The 15952-nt window shown below is 40.5% G+C and overlaps 2 protein-coding genes across 2 annotated transcripts; one reads left to right on the top strand and one right to left on the bottom strand.

The window, feature by feature from the left end:
- Positions 1-135: 135 nt before the first annotated feature.
- On the bottom strand, positions 136-4043 carry trub1 (TruB pseudouridine (psi) synthase family member 1). The gene is made up of 8 exons (XM_026350565.1): positions 3878-4043; positions 3691-3789; positions 2787-2842; positions 2015-2096; positions 1853-1925; positions 914-1053; positions 749-805; positions 136-666 (listed from the first exon to the last, which is right to left on the bottom strand). Exons 1-8 carry the CDS (start codon positions 3987-3989, stop codon positions 536-538), a joined length of 750 nt encoding a protein of 249 aa, XP_026206350.1. The 5' UTR covers positions 3990-4043; the 3' UTR covers positions 136-535.
- A 285-nt stretch (positions 4044-4328) lies between these two features.
- Positions 4329-15259, top strand: lrrc45 (leucine rich repeat containing 45). The gene is made up of 17 exons (XM_026351827.1): positions 4329-4429; positions 5204-5516; positions 5827-5888; positions 5990-6043; positions 7793-7946; positions 8120-8232; positions 9240-9298; positions 9569-9646; positions 10287-10422; positions 11011-11088; positions 11210-11321; positions 11413-11483; positions 11837-11929; positions 12157-12249; positions 12636-12809; positions 13970-14117; positions 14253-15259. The coding sequence occupies exons 2-17, from the start codon at positions 5288-5290 to the stop codon at positions 14450-14452; spliced, it is 1854 nt and encodes a 617-aa protein (XP_026207612.1). The 5' UTR covers positions 4329-4429; positions 5204-5287; the 3' UTR covers positions 14453-15259.
- Positions 15260-15952: the final 693 nt, after the last annotated feature.

Raw genomic sequence — 15952 nt, 5'->3', positions numbered from 1 at the left:
ACTGTGCAATGACAATAAAGATTTATCTTATCTTATAAATCCTGCAGTTCCTCATATTTCTAAAGCACATTCTCTGTGAGACAGTGTCAGAAGGTGAAAATTGCAGTGTGTTCTGTGAATAGACCTTCCCAAACATAAGGTAATGTTTCATTTAGCAGGATCAATGTTTATAACTTAAGAAGTATGCATACACATGTGTACTCAAATTCAACTTATAGGAAAGATCAGTGAAGTTGACCTCTAAACTTAACTTAAATACCAGGTGAGACTTGAAGTGATGAGTCCAGTGTAGACTAATATCTAGAGAGTTTTAAAGTTGTCAGGTTGTCACGCTTCATTTGTTAAAGTTTAAGTGGACAATACCTGGGACTAACACATAAATTGGAACTTGAGGTTCTCTTCACTGAAGAGTCAAACAGATGACTCACGACTGAACATCACACACAGTAAACCTGGCTTTGTAAGTTTACACTGAGTCCTGTTCAAAATGTTTTCCTCAGGTGGTTTTGTGCAGTCCACAATCCATCACTGAGTCCTAGCAGGGCTGCAGAGCTTGCAGGATATGTTCCAGTGTCCAATGCTCCTCGTGTAAGGTGTGCTCCTCCAGAGTGAACTGACCCTGCTTGGTCCGGATCAGCTCCTTCACATGAGCACATGATGACAGAGCTGCAGCACACAAGTACAGACTGATTATTTTCAGCACTTGCAGTTAACAGGTTGATATGCTGAAGAGGAAATTGTGTCTCACCTTTTCCCAGGTCATCCACCAGGCTTCTGACATAAAATCCACCGCCACATTCAATATCTGTCATGGAGACACAACTACTGTGAAAGCTGGAAATGACATCCAAGGTGCTATTTTAAATAGGTGAGTAGAGGTTAAGAAATAGTTCATATTGCAATATATGCTAACCCAGAGTAAAGAGAGGAGGCTTGAACTCCTGCAGGCTCAGGTTGTTCACTGTGACAGGTCTGGCAGGTTTGGCCTCGACCTTGTGACCTTTCTTCAGCAGAACAGACAGACGCTGGCCATCTTTTTTCAGTGCCGAGTAGCTACAAGGACAAGACTCAGTAAATCACAGAGTGCTCAAGATGTCTGTTGTGCTGCACCTACAATAGTGAGACAGAGTGACACTGATGGAGAAGCATTCTGCTTTCTCCTAAGTGTCCCCAGAAACAAAAGAGTAAAGAAAGTCTGAGCCCTGCTGGAGACCACTGGAGGCAGCAAGCTTGACAGCAACAAACTGAGAACTGCAGCACACTCATTGTTGTCATAAACATTTGAGATCTGGGAGAAAACTGCATTCTGATTGATTGATATTCACATTTGAGAAGCTGGAACCACTGAATTTATTTATTTTTTTTGTCATGTTTGCTTAAAACAAATGCTCAGTGGTAATTCCATTATCAATACAATTTCCAACTTACTATTGCCGGTTTGAAGAAAACACTATATGGTAGTTACATTCAGTGTTTTTTGTACCTATGGGCAACAATAAATGAATTTATATGGTTAAAATGAGAAGCCCTAAAAGGCAAGTGGGAAAGTAGACTGTGCTGTGCAGCTACACTACACATCTGCCCTTTATTACTGCATTCTGTGTAATGATGAAAATGTTTCTGACTTGCAATTTTACACCCAGACTCAGATGCTTTTATTTGATTTTTAAAACCTGTTTTTCTGATACACTGCAAAAGGGAATTTAGGTGCATAGATTGCAAATTATAAAGATCTTCAATATGCCAATAACATTATTGGGTTTTGGCCAATTTCTCTCCAAAGACTCTGGCCCGATTAGAAATGCTAAATATTATTTAGACAAGGAAACATTCTCTCAGAGATTCTACTCACAGTGGTGGAACTTGCATGATATCACCAGTAAATGATTTCAGCTTCTCTTCCATGTCCAACCTGGTTATGTGCCCTGCAGGTTAACAAAAACAATCTGAATGCCTTCAATGAACAGATAAGACTGCTGAATCGAAATGAGGTGACTGGTACTTGCAGTATTACCAAAGTCTTTCTCCAGAGTTACGCTGCCAGTGGCATCAAGAGTGTCTGTTGCTTTTCCCAGTTCCCCCACAGCAACATATTTCTGAAAAATACAGTCACACGTAACACTGATTAAAAAGTGCATGTGCATAAGTCGATCAGCAAGTACTGGAGCAAGAAATAACAAAAAATGTAGACAGAAATTCTAAATACCTTGTGGAAGTATGTTAATGTTAACACTCTAATCACATATGTGTTATGCATCAAACTACAGCATACCCACCAATCAATAGTTGTACTATTTTAGTAATAAAAAGAGAAAATGCTCCTTAGTTCTTGTCCATATTATTTACTGTGGTGATGGACAGGTTAACAGAGGTTCCTGGATGACATGTGTGATCTAGGTGGATAGTAGGGAGCAGACTGAAATAAGCCTGAAGAGAGGATTTTTGAGTTTTGCATTGAAGAGGAGGGGAATGCACATGTGTACATGAGAGAGAAGGTGGTAGACAGTGTATGTAGGACAGCTCAGAGACAAAGGCATGTCAACTTCTCGACTAATGACATCAACAAAAACCAGCACTGTGAATGTTTAATGGTTGTGTTCAATAACTTGAATATACTTTAGTTCTTGTCTATACATGTGACATGTATGAAGATTAGATCACATTTTATGAATTAATGCAGGAAACACAGGTCATTCCAAATGCTTCACTTACTTTTTCTGGCTATTGTACTTCTTCTACTACTATATAGTTACATTTTAGAAGTTTAGAAGTGGAAGTAAACTCACCTTTGAACCAGTTAACATGGTGCTGAGCATTTTTGTGCCATTCCCAACACCAATGACTGAAAGAAACCAAGACAAATGTAGAGTTACATGTCTGAAAGAGAGAACACACTCATATAGAGGACACGTTTTTGTCTTTTTAAAACTAAACTGAAATCCCTCAATCACTACTAGAAGCAGTGCCTTGACATTTTGTAAAATTTAAATCCTACTTACTTCACTGACCCCTGACTGGCACCACACACAACAGGCCACAGGACAACATTTTGGTGAAATCTGGTACAAACATTCATGCCCCCCCCCCCTCTTTGGTAACTCTCAAGCTTTTGATCTACTTTAACAAACTGTTCACCTTGTCCAGTACCTCAGTTTATGGCTGCAAAACCACTGGCCTCTGCTGCACTATGACAGAATATGGCAAACATCAACATGCCAGCATTGTTACTGTCAATATATCAGCATGATGTGTGATTACCTTTAGCCTTTCACATGCAAACTGTCCACTTACTGTTCATGATATTCAAATGACAAATACACATTTAATGTCAGTGCACTACATCAGTTCATCTGACAAAATACTATTTACTGGTTTGTAATGAATACCTCACAACCTCCTACTGCAAACACCGCTAGAATGTTTATTTGTGATGCAATGAATTCAATTCTATGACGTCACAATCATTGCCTATTACCTCTGCAGTTGGCAGAACGCAATTATAACTTAATATAATGAAGTAAATAATAGAATTTCAACTCGTCCGTAGCTCCTTCAAAACAAAAGCTCTCGGCTCAGAAACATAATACTGATCAACTGGCAGGAGCAAGTACTTGCAGCCACTGTGTTTAGGTGGAACTGTCCTTTAAGGGCACCGATGACAACAGTAGCATGCGGCCCAGCAGCCCTCACCCAGGACCCCGCTGGCAGCGCTGTCCAGCGTCCCTCCGTGCCCCATCTTCAGGCTCTGCTTCCTTCTTTTTCTCGGGTTTGGGTTATGTTCACCGGCTTCTAAAAAGATAAACGACGCAAAATATTTTACCGTCAGCTCCAACAAATGACAACGGGCGCATTTCCTGATGCTGTCCTGCCGTACTACCTTTCAGTAAAGTTTCTTTAAGCGTGTTTAACACGTCTGCAGATGTCGGCCCTTGTTTCTTATAGATCGCAAACAGGCCGTTTAAAGACTGTAACTTCGCCAGAGTACTCATATTCCCACACACGCGTGTTTCATCACTCTTCTTCACGTTCTTCCTTCTTCTGCTTCTTCTGCTTCTGCTTCTTCTGCTTCTTCTTCTTCTGCGGCTTGACAAATCGTCGTTGTACCGTCATCTGCTGGTTCGACTTAACAATTACGTCTTGCACTTTTAGCAAAAACAATATTACACTATATAGTATTACTTTACACAATATTACATATTATTATATGTTATAATATTATTATAACACATTTAATTGCTTTTTATTGTCCTCAACCAGGAGAGGATTGTAGGATGAAAAAAACGCTTGCGTTTTCGAAACTACGCTGACCAAGATGCTTTGCGCCGTAATACACTTCCTAGTTACGTTGTCGCTTGGCTTCCTTTGCCTGTCAGCTGTGCTGTTTACAACAATAAACTGCCATGATCAAATTTGTGCTATTATTGCTGAGGTTTGTATATTTGGTTGTTTGAAGATACGTATATTGTTGTGCAGGAAAAGTTTTTTATAGATGTAGCGTTACTTAATATGTACTTCGGCTGTTCTGTTGATAGTCCCGCGTGAACCTTACTTCAACGACAACGTTTCACGACACTCTAATTTAAATTGTGGCAATATTATTTTAGCCTGCTTAATAATAACCAACATATCACATAAATTACAAAGTAATGCATTTCCAGAATCAATATAATCACTTTTATTCGTCAAACATTCACTCACTCGTGTCATTACATTTCATGCTACTACTACTACTGCTACTACTACTACTACTACTACTACTACTACTACTACTACTACTACTACTACTGCTACTACTGTATCTACTTCTACATGATAGTTAATGATCTGCTCCTGCTACTGCTGCACATGCAGCAGTAGTGAGAACCCCCTTTGATGTGCATTTTGGGTGTATTTAATGCCTTTCAGCAAGACTTGTGATTTTACTAAACACTGCCTTAGTTATTGAGCTATTACTAACAGTTGTTTTCACTGTTAAAACACTTGCCTATTGTCTTTCAAGATGTAAATCATTGGCCAGGTTAATGGCAACAAATACAAAACAAGACATTCAGTTTCTGATCAAATGAGACAAAGAAAAGTCATCCCATTTTAAAAGCTAGAACTAGGGAATGTTTATAATTTCTACATAAAAGACAGCATGTAGATAAATTATCATCATTTAAACAGTTGCCAATTCCATGTCTGTTGATTGATCAAACTTTAGTTTGTCAACAGGTCACCTGTGAGAAGAAAGAAGTGAAGACAACATTGTGCATCTCAGATGAAAAGGAGAGACTGGTGACCCAGAATGGAGGATTTCAGGCACACGTATCTGCGTCTGTGTAAGGAGGGAGGTGTGGAGCCCCAGGAAGGTGTTGTGGCTCAGCTCCAGGAGCACAGGGCTGCTCAGGGCTCTAGACTGGACCTGAATGGACAGAGCCTGTCTGTTGGTACATGCTCTGTGCTGGCCAGAGCCTTCCAAAAAGATATAACCTTTTCAGAGGTGTCACTCAGTGACTGCATGCTCAGCGAGGAAGGTGTGTGAATTTTGAAGATCAGATTAGCTCAAGCAGCTCAAGTAAAAGCAGTTAAATTGGCACACATCACAACATGAACACCACCTGGTGACTTTAATGGTGTGGTGGACATAGGTCAGCATAGGCACTTTAACCTGTATGGATTTGTGTAGCTGCAGACCACTCAAATAGCTAATTAACACCATCAGGTGGTGTTGATCTTGTGGCTGATTCTTTGGGTCTGCGAAGAGGTTTGATAACAACACATACATCATACTGTGTAACAGTGTGTGCTATACATTATGTTAGGTGACTTCTCTGTAATTCCCAGGTGCCAGTGTACTTCTAACCGGACTGTTTGGCAACACCACTGTAAAAGTCTTGGATCTAAAGGTAACACCTGCTAAATTAGACTGTTGACAATCTTGGTCACTAATAGATTTGATCTAATTAACATGTATCAATAATCAGTTGATGCAAAATATTGTTCACAGGGGAACAACCTGAGATCAACCGGGGCTGAGGTGTTGGGAAAGTTGCTGGAATCTGCATCATCCTATTTGAAATTCAATTCAATTTTATTTATATAGCGCCAAAAAACAACAGAAGTCATCATCAAGTGTAAGGTTTAAGACCTTACAAAATATAACTATATACAGAATTATATAGAAAACACAACAGCCCCACTTGAGGAAGAACATCAGGCAACAAAAAACAATAGTAGGTAGGGCCAGTAACTGCATGCTGGAAATATACAGCTCCGGGGCCGAGGAGACCTGCAGAGGAGTACAGAGAGAGGGAGACAGAGAGAAGGAAGCACAGTTACGGGAGAGAGGAATCACAAGTTAATGACATGCTATGGTAGCATTTGAATAGATAAACAAGAGGTTAGGAGGGGACAGGAGAGAAGTGAAGCTCCGTGTATCAGTAGAGGTCCCCCAGAAGACTAATCTGTAGCAGCATAACTTAGAGATAGTTCAGAGTCACCTTCTCAATTACCTGAGAAATATGATATCTCTTGCTAATTCCAGCCAGAACTCTGGCTACAGCATTTTGGATTAACTGAAGGAGTTAAGGTGTTACTGGAACATCCTATAAATAGTGAATTACAATAGTCCAGTCTAGAAGTAAGAAATGCATGGACTAGTTTTTCAGCATCACTTTTTATTTCATATTCCTCAGGTGGAAGAAGGCAGTTCTAGAGATTTATTTTAAAGGAGATATCCTTGTCAAATGTTCCTCACAGTATTACTTGAGGCCAATGATATGTCATCTAAGGTAAAAATATGATTACACATACAGTTGCAGGAAAAAGTATGTGAACCGTTTGGGATTACGTGGAGTTTTGCATGATTTGGTCATAAAATGTGCTGTGATCTTCATCTAAGTCACAACAATAAAAAAAAAAAAAAAACAGTCTGCACTAAGACATAAATAAGATAGAAAGTCTGAGAATTCAGTTAAAACTTCAGAGTAAGGGACAGGAGGACAGTAACAAACAGAACTGGTTTTTGACTTTTCCAGTTTGGTTCACAGAGGCTCTCAAATGAATTAAAACCATGTTTAGGTATGGGGTTGACTAATTAGCTTGAGTGGAAGATTGCTGCTCCTCCTACACCTGACCTGTGCTTCTAGGAACATGATAATTAAATCTGGTCGTGAAGTGCATTACCACAGAGCTTATAGCTTAGAAGGCTGATAATTCCACTGTGTTTATTCTTGAGTTTACAAGTTTTATACAAATTTTTGTTCCATATAGCAGCTAATGACAACAAAAGAAAAAACTTTGCCTTAAATAATACAACAGTGCATGTTGGCTACTATGGGGGTTTGGTGTCTTGTCTAAGGACACCTCAGCAAATACGTAGGAGGAACCTGTGTGGTCTCTATGGGATGCGTGTGGTGACTGGGGTCGGTTCCACGCTACCATGACGGTCCTGGCCTTGGTGGATGTTGGCAGCTGTTTCTCTGAGGTCTTGACTCAATGATAGTCCAGGACTGGAATTTTCCTACAATTCTACCAGAGCCTAAAAACATTAGCTGTTATACTGAACTGCCTGTTGCCTAACACATAGTATGTTATCAGCCATATGAGGATGGGTTCCCTGTTGAGTCTGGTTCCTCTCAAGGTTTCTTCCTGTTGCCCTCACAGAGAGTTTACTTGCCACCGTCGCCATCGGCTTGCTCATCAGGGACAATCTGATTATTATGATTCATACACATTCAAAGTTCGTGTAAACTTCCATAGTTTCTTTGGTTGTGTAAAGCTGCTTAGCGACAATGTCAATTGTAAAAAGCTTCTCTCACTGCCTGTGTTGACAGATTTGAGGTGGAACAACATTGGTCTGCTGGGTGGCAGGTCCCTGCTAGAAGCTTTGCAGAAAAACAAGAGTGTGGTGAAGCTGGAGATGGCGGGAAACAACATACCTAGTGACACACTCAAAGCGCTTGGTAAGTCTTTTATTGAGAAGGAGTCATTATTACAGCCTGTAAGAAGTTATCATAATTCTTGATACTTGGAAAATACATTAACGACATTATTATAATATGGGCTGGTGATTGTGTGTCACTCAGTGATACCTATTACCACACATGCTGTCTCAATTGTTGTTAAACCCTTTTAGAGCGAACCACAGGGCACAATTCAGACAGACAGTCCATGATGAAAGAGAGCCACAGCAGGACCCATGTCCTCAGCAAGGAGATACAGTCACTGAAGGAGGACAAGGGTCGCCAGGTAACCTACCTGTAGAGACTAAAGAATGAAATGCATTTGATACTTGGACCCTGATCAATTAATATTCCAAATAGCAAGTAATAAATTGTGTGCAAAAGATGCTCATTTTGTTTGGGTGATCTACTGAGAAAAAATTATGTGATTGATAAGGTTCAAACTAGGTGGAGACGGCTGTATTGAAATGAGAATTTTATGTGTTTCACTGGTGTCTGTCATTGAATTTGGAGAATGATCGGCATAAATGCAAGAGTAAATTAATTCCAGAGGATTTAAAGCTGTTAGTGGGAAATGCTAATAATCACTTGGATGAGCTACAGCAACAAAATCTCAGTATTGCAGGAAGAAACACTTTAGATGCCACATAAAAATCCAATTTAGTGCATCCTGTGTGCGCAAAAACCAGAATCGGCAGATAATAACAGGTGCATAACACATGTGCCCGCGCTGCAGAACATGTAAACATCCTCTCTTGCATGGATTGAAATAAACGTATGGCTTAATTAAAATTCAGACAAAACCTCCAAAAACTCCTTCATCTCAGTTGTGTGTTCTTCTCAATAATTAGCTGATCCAATAGGACTTTCTTTTGCTTGAACTTGCTGTATGTTGTTGTTTGCAGGTGTTGTTTTTGTTGCCTGCTGTTCTTTTCTCTCTCCTCTTTCCACTCACCCCAACCGGCCGAGGCAGATGGCCACCCACCATGAGCCTGGTTCTGCTGGTTTCTTCCTCTAAAGGGAGTTTTTCCGCTCCAGTGCTGCCTAAAGCTTAGGGAATATAACGCAGAATGCCAGCTCAAGGAGATAAATCACATTGCATATGTATTTGCATTTTCTCCTCCCAGTATTTTGAGCATTTGGTCAATAACACATGACTTTACATATTCATGAAGCGTGTGCTTTTTGAATTATATCATTGATGCAGTCCTCATTGTGCCCCCTTAGCCCCCTTGATCATCAAGGTAAGGTAATGCTCAGAACTCAGAACTGATTGTTCCTTTTCTCTTTCAGTTCCTAAGCTTAATGGAAACCATAGACAGGCAGAGGGAGGATATGGGACGCTCCAACAGGTAAGGGCGAGTGGTAATATATTTGGAATATGGTATATAACCATAGTTCTAAAGAGGCACCACTTCCAGATCAGTCATTTATTTATTTGCACTGAGAAAGAAAAAGTAAACCGTGGGAGATGTAGAACATATTTAGGCAGCATGTGGTAGGACACTATGTTAATACATGTAACAGTCACTCTGCATCTTCCTCAAAAACAATACTGAGATTAAGAATAACATTTTGTATCCATGACTTCATGAAAGTGACCTCATTACTTGTTTCATTAGGTCCACTTCCATTCATATAGGCCAACTCCAGGAAGCTTTGAATGAGAGGAAGTCAGCTGTCAACTCTCTCACTGCCAAGTAAGCATTTCATCTTTTCTCACAGTAATAAGAAAAACATACTCTCTGTTTTGCTGTGTGTAGTAGAAGTGACTTTTTATTAGTCAAATATGTTCCCAGTCAAGCAGACAGACTGACCATGTACCAAGATTAAACAATATATATAGATACAGTTCCTACACAGAATATTTTTCTACAAACCCTAAAATTAAAGCTGAAAATTTCAGCCTGCATTTGAGAAGCTGGAATAAGCAGATCCTTGGTGTTTTTGCTGATAGGGCGATTTTTTAGGTTCCAGTTTTGGAGTAAGATGTACATGAGTACATGTATATGAATAGAGTTTACCACACTTTCTGCCTTCCCTATGTTGTAATATCTGCTTTTGCTGAAAAACAACTCTAGATGACATCATTGAGAGAACCTTTTTAGTTCAGATGATAACATGTCAATGCTCTTACCTCTAAGATGAAGTACTCTTCCAGATGATCATCTAGAGGAATTTGTCAGATAGAAGCAGAGAGACATTTTAATAAAGCACAAAATTTTAATATTTATTTTTAATAAGGTTTAAAATTTGGCCTTTAAAAATGACATATTCCACATATCATGTGGAATCATTCAGCATTCATCATTCATGATCACATGATGTTCTGCTGTGTAGACTGCAGATGACAGAGGCTGCCCTCGCCCTCTCTGAGCAGAAAATACACAATTTGGGAGAACTGCTGACTCAAGTGAAGGCTGAGAAAGAAGAACAGAGGGAGTGGCAGAGCAAAGTGAGGAAGAAAGAGCAAGAGGTACGGACATATAGGAGAAAAAACAAAAACAAATTTCGAATTCAGTGTGATATATATTTGTTTTTGTTTTCAGCCTGTTTTGTCGTGTTCTTTGACACCCCCCTTAGTTCCCCGTTTTGCGTGTTTTTCTATAAATAAATCTAGTTTCCGTTCACCCCTGCCTCGTGCCTCCCCCTTAATTGTGACATTCACAGGTTCATCTGAAAGAGGTGGAGTCATGGATTACTAGGTATGATATGTAACAGAGATAAAGCTGTGAGTAAATTCAGGTGCAGAAAGAGATGTTCCATCAGGTAATTCCCATTCTCATGCTTTTTATTCCCATGGTGACCAACACCCCAGTGTTACTAGAAAACCTAATGTTACGAGCCCTGGGATTTTTCAGGATTTTAGATCGAAACACATGAACAATGTGTGACAATCAGCTGTTAGGACGCACTAGAACCATAATTCATATAAGGTCTGAGTGGACACAATATTGCAGTGTAACGACAGCTAAGTAGCTCTAAATCACTCATCACATGCTTATAATATACATAGGACTGTTATAAATGCATTATTGGCATCCTGTTGTATTCCATTCTGTAGGACAGTGCCCTCAGAGAGGGCAAACTGCTCAGAGAAATCCAAAACCTGACTGAAACCAATGTTCTGCTCAAAAGTAAAGTAAGTCTATAGAGAATTGCATTAATTCATATGTGTATATTTACACTACAATTGTAGAGTGACACACACAGACAAAAGTTGGTTAATGGGCTCTGTTGACCTATTTTTCTTTGTGTGTTAGGTGGAGGAGATGGAACAAAGGTGTAGGTCTCAGCAGCAGCAGATCTTTGAACTGAAGCAGGAACTGACTAATAGCACGTCTGAGCTTAAGTTGCGACTAGCACAGGCACAAGGTAATGCAGAACACACACACGCGCGCACACATTACATTGTGTTTTTTACATGAGGCCAAACAGACATGTCCTGTGTGTCACATTCTGGCAGACCGTCTGGAAATGGAGAAGCGAAGGTCCAAGCAAGCCCTGGAAGACATGGACAGCCTGCGGCAGAAAGAGGTACTCTTGTCAAAGCGCCCTCGGGAGATACTGACCACTGGCTGGGCTGTGGGCCAGTTTAGTATGAGTGCTTTCCCATGATTGCTTATCACTTTACTCCTCTTCTGCTGAACTGAGTTATTTTCAGCACAGTGTGGTTGTCAAGACAACCAGCATAAAGATTCCACGAAATGAAAGCACCTGGCCAGGAAGTAGTCTTCCACGCACTGTCACCCCCCCCCACACATACACACACAAACACACACACACAAACACATGCACACACACACAGAGCTACTACTTACATAAACTCAATATCCTTATAGATGTATTTTCTTTAAAAAGCTCAAATAGTAAAAATTGTGACTATACAGGTGCAGCATGTGAATCAACAGCTAGAAGAGAGTGAGAGAGTTCTTCAAGAACGCATCTTCAAACTGGAGGGACAGAGGATACAACTGGAAGAAGTGAGAGCTCTAAGTATCCATGTTTCAAACAGACAACTAGAAAGAAAGAAATGTGAACCATTAGCGCCAAGGTTTATCATTCACTATACTGAAATGCTAATGTATTTATTGTATCTAGAGTTTGATGTAAAAATCACATGGTGTGGCTGGGGACAGGGAGTAAATGACTTCCTGTGAGTGTCTGTTGAAGTAAGATGATTTGATGATGTATTGTGCATCTATTGTAGGAGCTTAGCAAAGCTAAAGTGGCATGTGTGGCAGAGAGGGCCCAGGCAGAGGAGGAACTGGGAAAAGTGCGAACACAAGTGCGTCTGGAAGAGGTAAACTTAAAGGAAATTGTTTAAGACTGTAAACAAAATAAGAAATCTGACCAACATCTTCTTACCATCTCTGAGTTGTCTTTGATAGTCTGAGTCATAGCTCAAGTTTACAGGTTCTAGATCCTGTTTCAGGACCTTGTAGTCTGTGCAGCTGTACTAGCTATTAACATGCCACAACAAATACTGAATAATTTGACTGCAGCTCTAAGGAGTTACTACCTGAATCCTGGTGAGACTCACTGTAGTCACTCACCCGACTAGACAGTTGGAGTCATACCCAAAGTTATTTCCTCTTCTCTTACTTTCTTTGAAATGTGTTTATATACTATATGTTAACAGACTGGTCTTCACCAAAGATTTGTTGACACTTTGTCTCCTTTGAGCAGCAGGAGCATGTGTCGGCCTTGAAAGAAAAGCTTCGCTTGCTGCGTTCCTCCCTGCAGGAGGTCCAGCTCCAGGGCTCTCTTCAGAAACAAACCATCTCTGAGCTGCAGGCCAAGAATAGCCAGCAGAGCGTCGAGATGGATGGACTGCGGCGCAGGATAGAGGAGCTCCAGCAGGTCAGGACTCACCAGTTGCCCGCTACACATTCAGCAAAACGTTCCAGGTTCAAAATGTGTAAAAGACATTATTCCATGTGTGTATTCCACATGTGACTCCAGTGTTCACACCATGAACATGAATACCCATAGTCACTGAGTCAAACATACCACCACCACTACATTACTTTTTGTTATACTTTACTGACTACATGGGGAAGTTTTTTTTTTTTTTTGGACAGCTGCAATTCAAGGTGCTACTACTCAAGGTTCACTGTCTTGGCATGTGGCCAGTTGGATGCAATTTGTGGCCATGAATGCTGTCAACTTAGTTTCTCAGAGGTTTGCAGGCATTGGAAATGTCTCTGAATAAAAATAAACACCACCTGACACCTGAGACTCCTTCACAGTGCCATATCTATATCTATATCTATCTATATAGATATAGATATGTAGATATATAGATTTATAGATATATATATATTTATAATTATATATAAAAAAACCCTTCTTTGCTCATTTGCTCCTTCCTTGGAGCGGTCTTATTCCTTCAACCTGGGGTCTTCTACCAGAGGCCTGGGAGGTTGAGGGTCCTGCGGAGTATCTTAGCTGTTCCTAGGACTGCACTCCTCTGGACAGAGATCTCACATGTTCTTCTTGGGATCTGCTGGAGCCACTCTCCGAGTTTGGGAGTTACAGTCCCCAGTGTTCCTATCACCACCGTATCTGGAAGTCCCACAGGATCTTAACTCAGTCATTTTCGAGCACCTTTGGAGATGTGTGCCATTTTGACTTTGGGACTTCCAACCTGTACTCGGCACAGATATTCCTGTACACTATGCCGGCCACTTGGTTATGGCGTCCATGTATGCCCTGCCTCCTATGCCCAGGGGTTTGTCCTTCCATGAGAGTTCCTCCTCTTCCTTCCCTTACTCCCCTGGAGCCTGCTGCCTGAGGTATTCGCTAAGCACGCCATCAGTTGGGGCCATCTTCCTGATGTACTGTATTCATTGAGCTTAGTTGTTTCATTCTGGATAGTGGCTTTGACGCTCACTAATCTTCGGCCTCCTTCCTTCTGCTTAGCATACAGTCTCAGGGTATATATATATATATAATTAATTACTAGCAGTTTGTTTGTTAGCATCGTCATGCACTGTTAAAAAAGTGGTCTTTCTTTGCAGGAGATGTTGGGTAAGGACCAGGAGAAGGTGGCTGAGGTGAGCAGGGTCAGGTTGGAGCTGCAGGAGCAGATTGGACATTTACAGGCAGAGAGGACAGCACAGGGAGCACTGAAAGAGAAGATCATGGCTCTAGAGAGAGAGATTAAAGGTAAACATTCACTATTTCTTATTTGTAAAACTTTTAACTGTTTTGGAAAGAGACCAAATCCATTTGTCTTTAGACAAATTAAAAAAAATAAAAAGTAGTGAAACCACCCTCTCTCTGCTCTCTGTTGTCCTGCAGTACTGAGCAGTAACCACAGAGAGGCACTCCTCGACAAAGAGAGTGACATGTCCTCCCTGCTGGAGAAGCTGCGGCTGAAGGAGGCGGAGATCCAAAGGATGAGGGAGGACGAGGCCAACAGAGCTAGCTACCTGCACAGTGCCATCCTCACCTACGTTCAAGGCTCACCTCTGGGACACTACAGCAGCCCCAAGAAATGACTGAGACCCAAACACCTCAGTTTGACGCCTCTCACTTGATTCTATAGAGGTCAGCAGGTTTTGGTGAAAATAAAATTATGATTTTAAAAAGTTACCTGACTTGAACAATCAGAGAATCAGCATTACAAAATGGAGATCACTGGTGCTGGACAATGTGACTTACAATGTGACAAATTATGCCAATAAAGCTAAGATAAAAAGCTGTGGGTATTCATGCTCAGCAGAAGACAACTATTACATGCAAGACATCTTCAGCTACTTTAGTGGCAATTTAGCACATTAATGGTGCTTGTTGCTGTCTGATTTATTTAAAAAATATATTTTTAAATTGAATGAATTGTGCCTGCTGTGTTAATGTTGTACATGTGATTAGGTCATTGCCAAAGAATTTCCACAGTTTAGCTCTCACTTTAATTGATTTTTAATTGAATGAAGTGTGCTTTCAGTAAAACTATTTGTGATGATTTTTCTGTTTATTCAACATCCAGTTCCTCTCTAAACCCATTTTTCTTTTCTAATTCAAGGCAGTGTAGCAGATGGGTTTCAAATATACCTTAATGTTGTATCTGTCACAGCCGACAGCTGCTGGCCAGACGTAAAGAGCAGGAACCGACTCTGCTGTTTTGACAAAATCTATTTTATGAAGTTTAACTCTCAAAGTCTTTTATAATACAAATGAGGGTTATATATCCTGATATGTTCATTTTTATTGTGTGTATTGGGTGTTTGTACCATATTACTGGTGTTTTTGTATCATTGAAATGTCTCCAACTCTTCAACAAATGACTTGCGATTTTTAGAAATGTGTGATTTTTGTTTTTTGCAATTGATTTATATTATTATATTTGGCCACATAATGAATGGTACTAGAGCCTTACTGTCTCAACAGTGTGGTGTGCTGGTGGGATGGGGCTGTATGAAGTCACTGGGTCTCAATAATACTGCCAAAACGTTCAAGATAGTTCACACACATTTCAGTGCTATCAGTCCTTGGTCTGCAATTCTGTATTTCCTGCACTGTGTAGGGTAGGACCTCAATAATAATCCTACCTGACATGACCCTGTACAGTCCAGCATCAAGCACACTGGTCAAATATAATACCAGTGCAGATAGTAAAAATGGCAAAACGGGTTAGCTGATGATTAAAAACATCCCAGTGGATGCAAACATATTCCTTTCCTAACATAAGCAATGATGTCTCCTCATGTAGAAAATGCCATTCTACAGCCTAGTGAGTGCTAGTGCAAAGGTAGGAGGGCAGGAGTAATGTGATTAGATGTGATGACAGTAGTGGTAAAAGGATGAAGCAAGGACAGAAGTAGATGAAGTGAATCATCTCTTACATCACATACAACCTGTCATGATCATGTCACATTAACACCATGGGTAAAAATGCCCGGCAGCCCCTCTACCACCTCAGACACTTGAGAGTCTGTTCTCTGGGGTACGCAGGAACTTTTACTCCTGCACCACAGAGAGCATCCCGATGGGAAACATCA

Source organism: Anabas testudineus, chromosome 19 (assembly GCF_900324465.2).
Source record: "Anabas testudineus chromosome 19, fAnaTes1.2, whole genome shotgun sequence".
Taxonomy (NCBI): domain Eukaryota; kingdom Metazoa; phylum Chordata; class Actinopteri; order Anabantiformes; family Anabantidae; genus Anabas; species Anabas testudineus.
Note: the sequence above shows the minus strand (reverse complement) of the source record. Positions and strands in the feature narration are given on the sequence as shown.

What these genes read in the sequence shown, in the direction of transcription:
- trub1 (XM_026350565.1), bottom strand. Translation starts at nt 3,989, where the DNA reads ATGAGTACTCTGGCGAAGTTACAGTCTTTAAACGGCCTGTTTGCGATC. An exon ending in TAAAGAAACTTTACTGAAAG is followed by an intron (nt 3,790 to 3,877) that starts GTAGTACGGCAG and finishes TTATCTTTTTAG; the next exon opens with AAGCCGGTGAACATAACCCA. An exon ending in GGTGGATGACCTGGGAAAAG is followed by an intron (nt 667 to 748) that starts GTGAGACACAAT and finishes TGTGTGCTGCAG; the next exon opens with CTCTGTCATCATGTGCTCAT.
- lrrc45 (XM_026351827.1), top strand. Translation starts at nt 5,288, where the DNA reads ATGGAGGATTTCAGGCACACGTATCTGCGTCTGTGTAAGGAGGGAGGT. An exon ending in AGGAGGACAAGGGTCGCCAG is followed by an intron (nt 8,233 to 9,239) that starts GTAACCTACCTG and finishes TTTCTCTTTCAG; the next exon opens with TTCCTAAGCTTAATGGAAAC. An exon ending in GATATGGGACGCTCCAACAG is followed by an intron (nt 9,299 to 9,568) that starts GTAAGGGCGAGT and finishes TTGTTTCATTAG; the next exon opens with GTCCACTTCCATTCATATAG.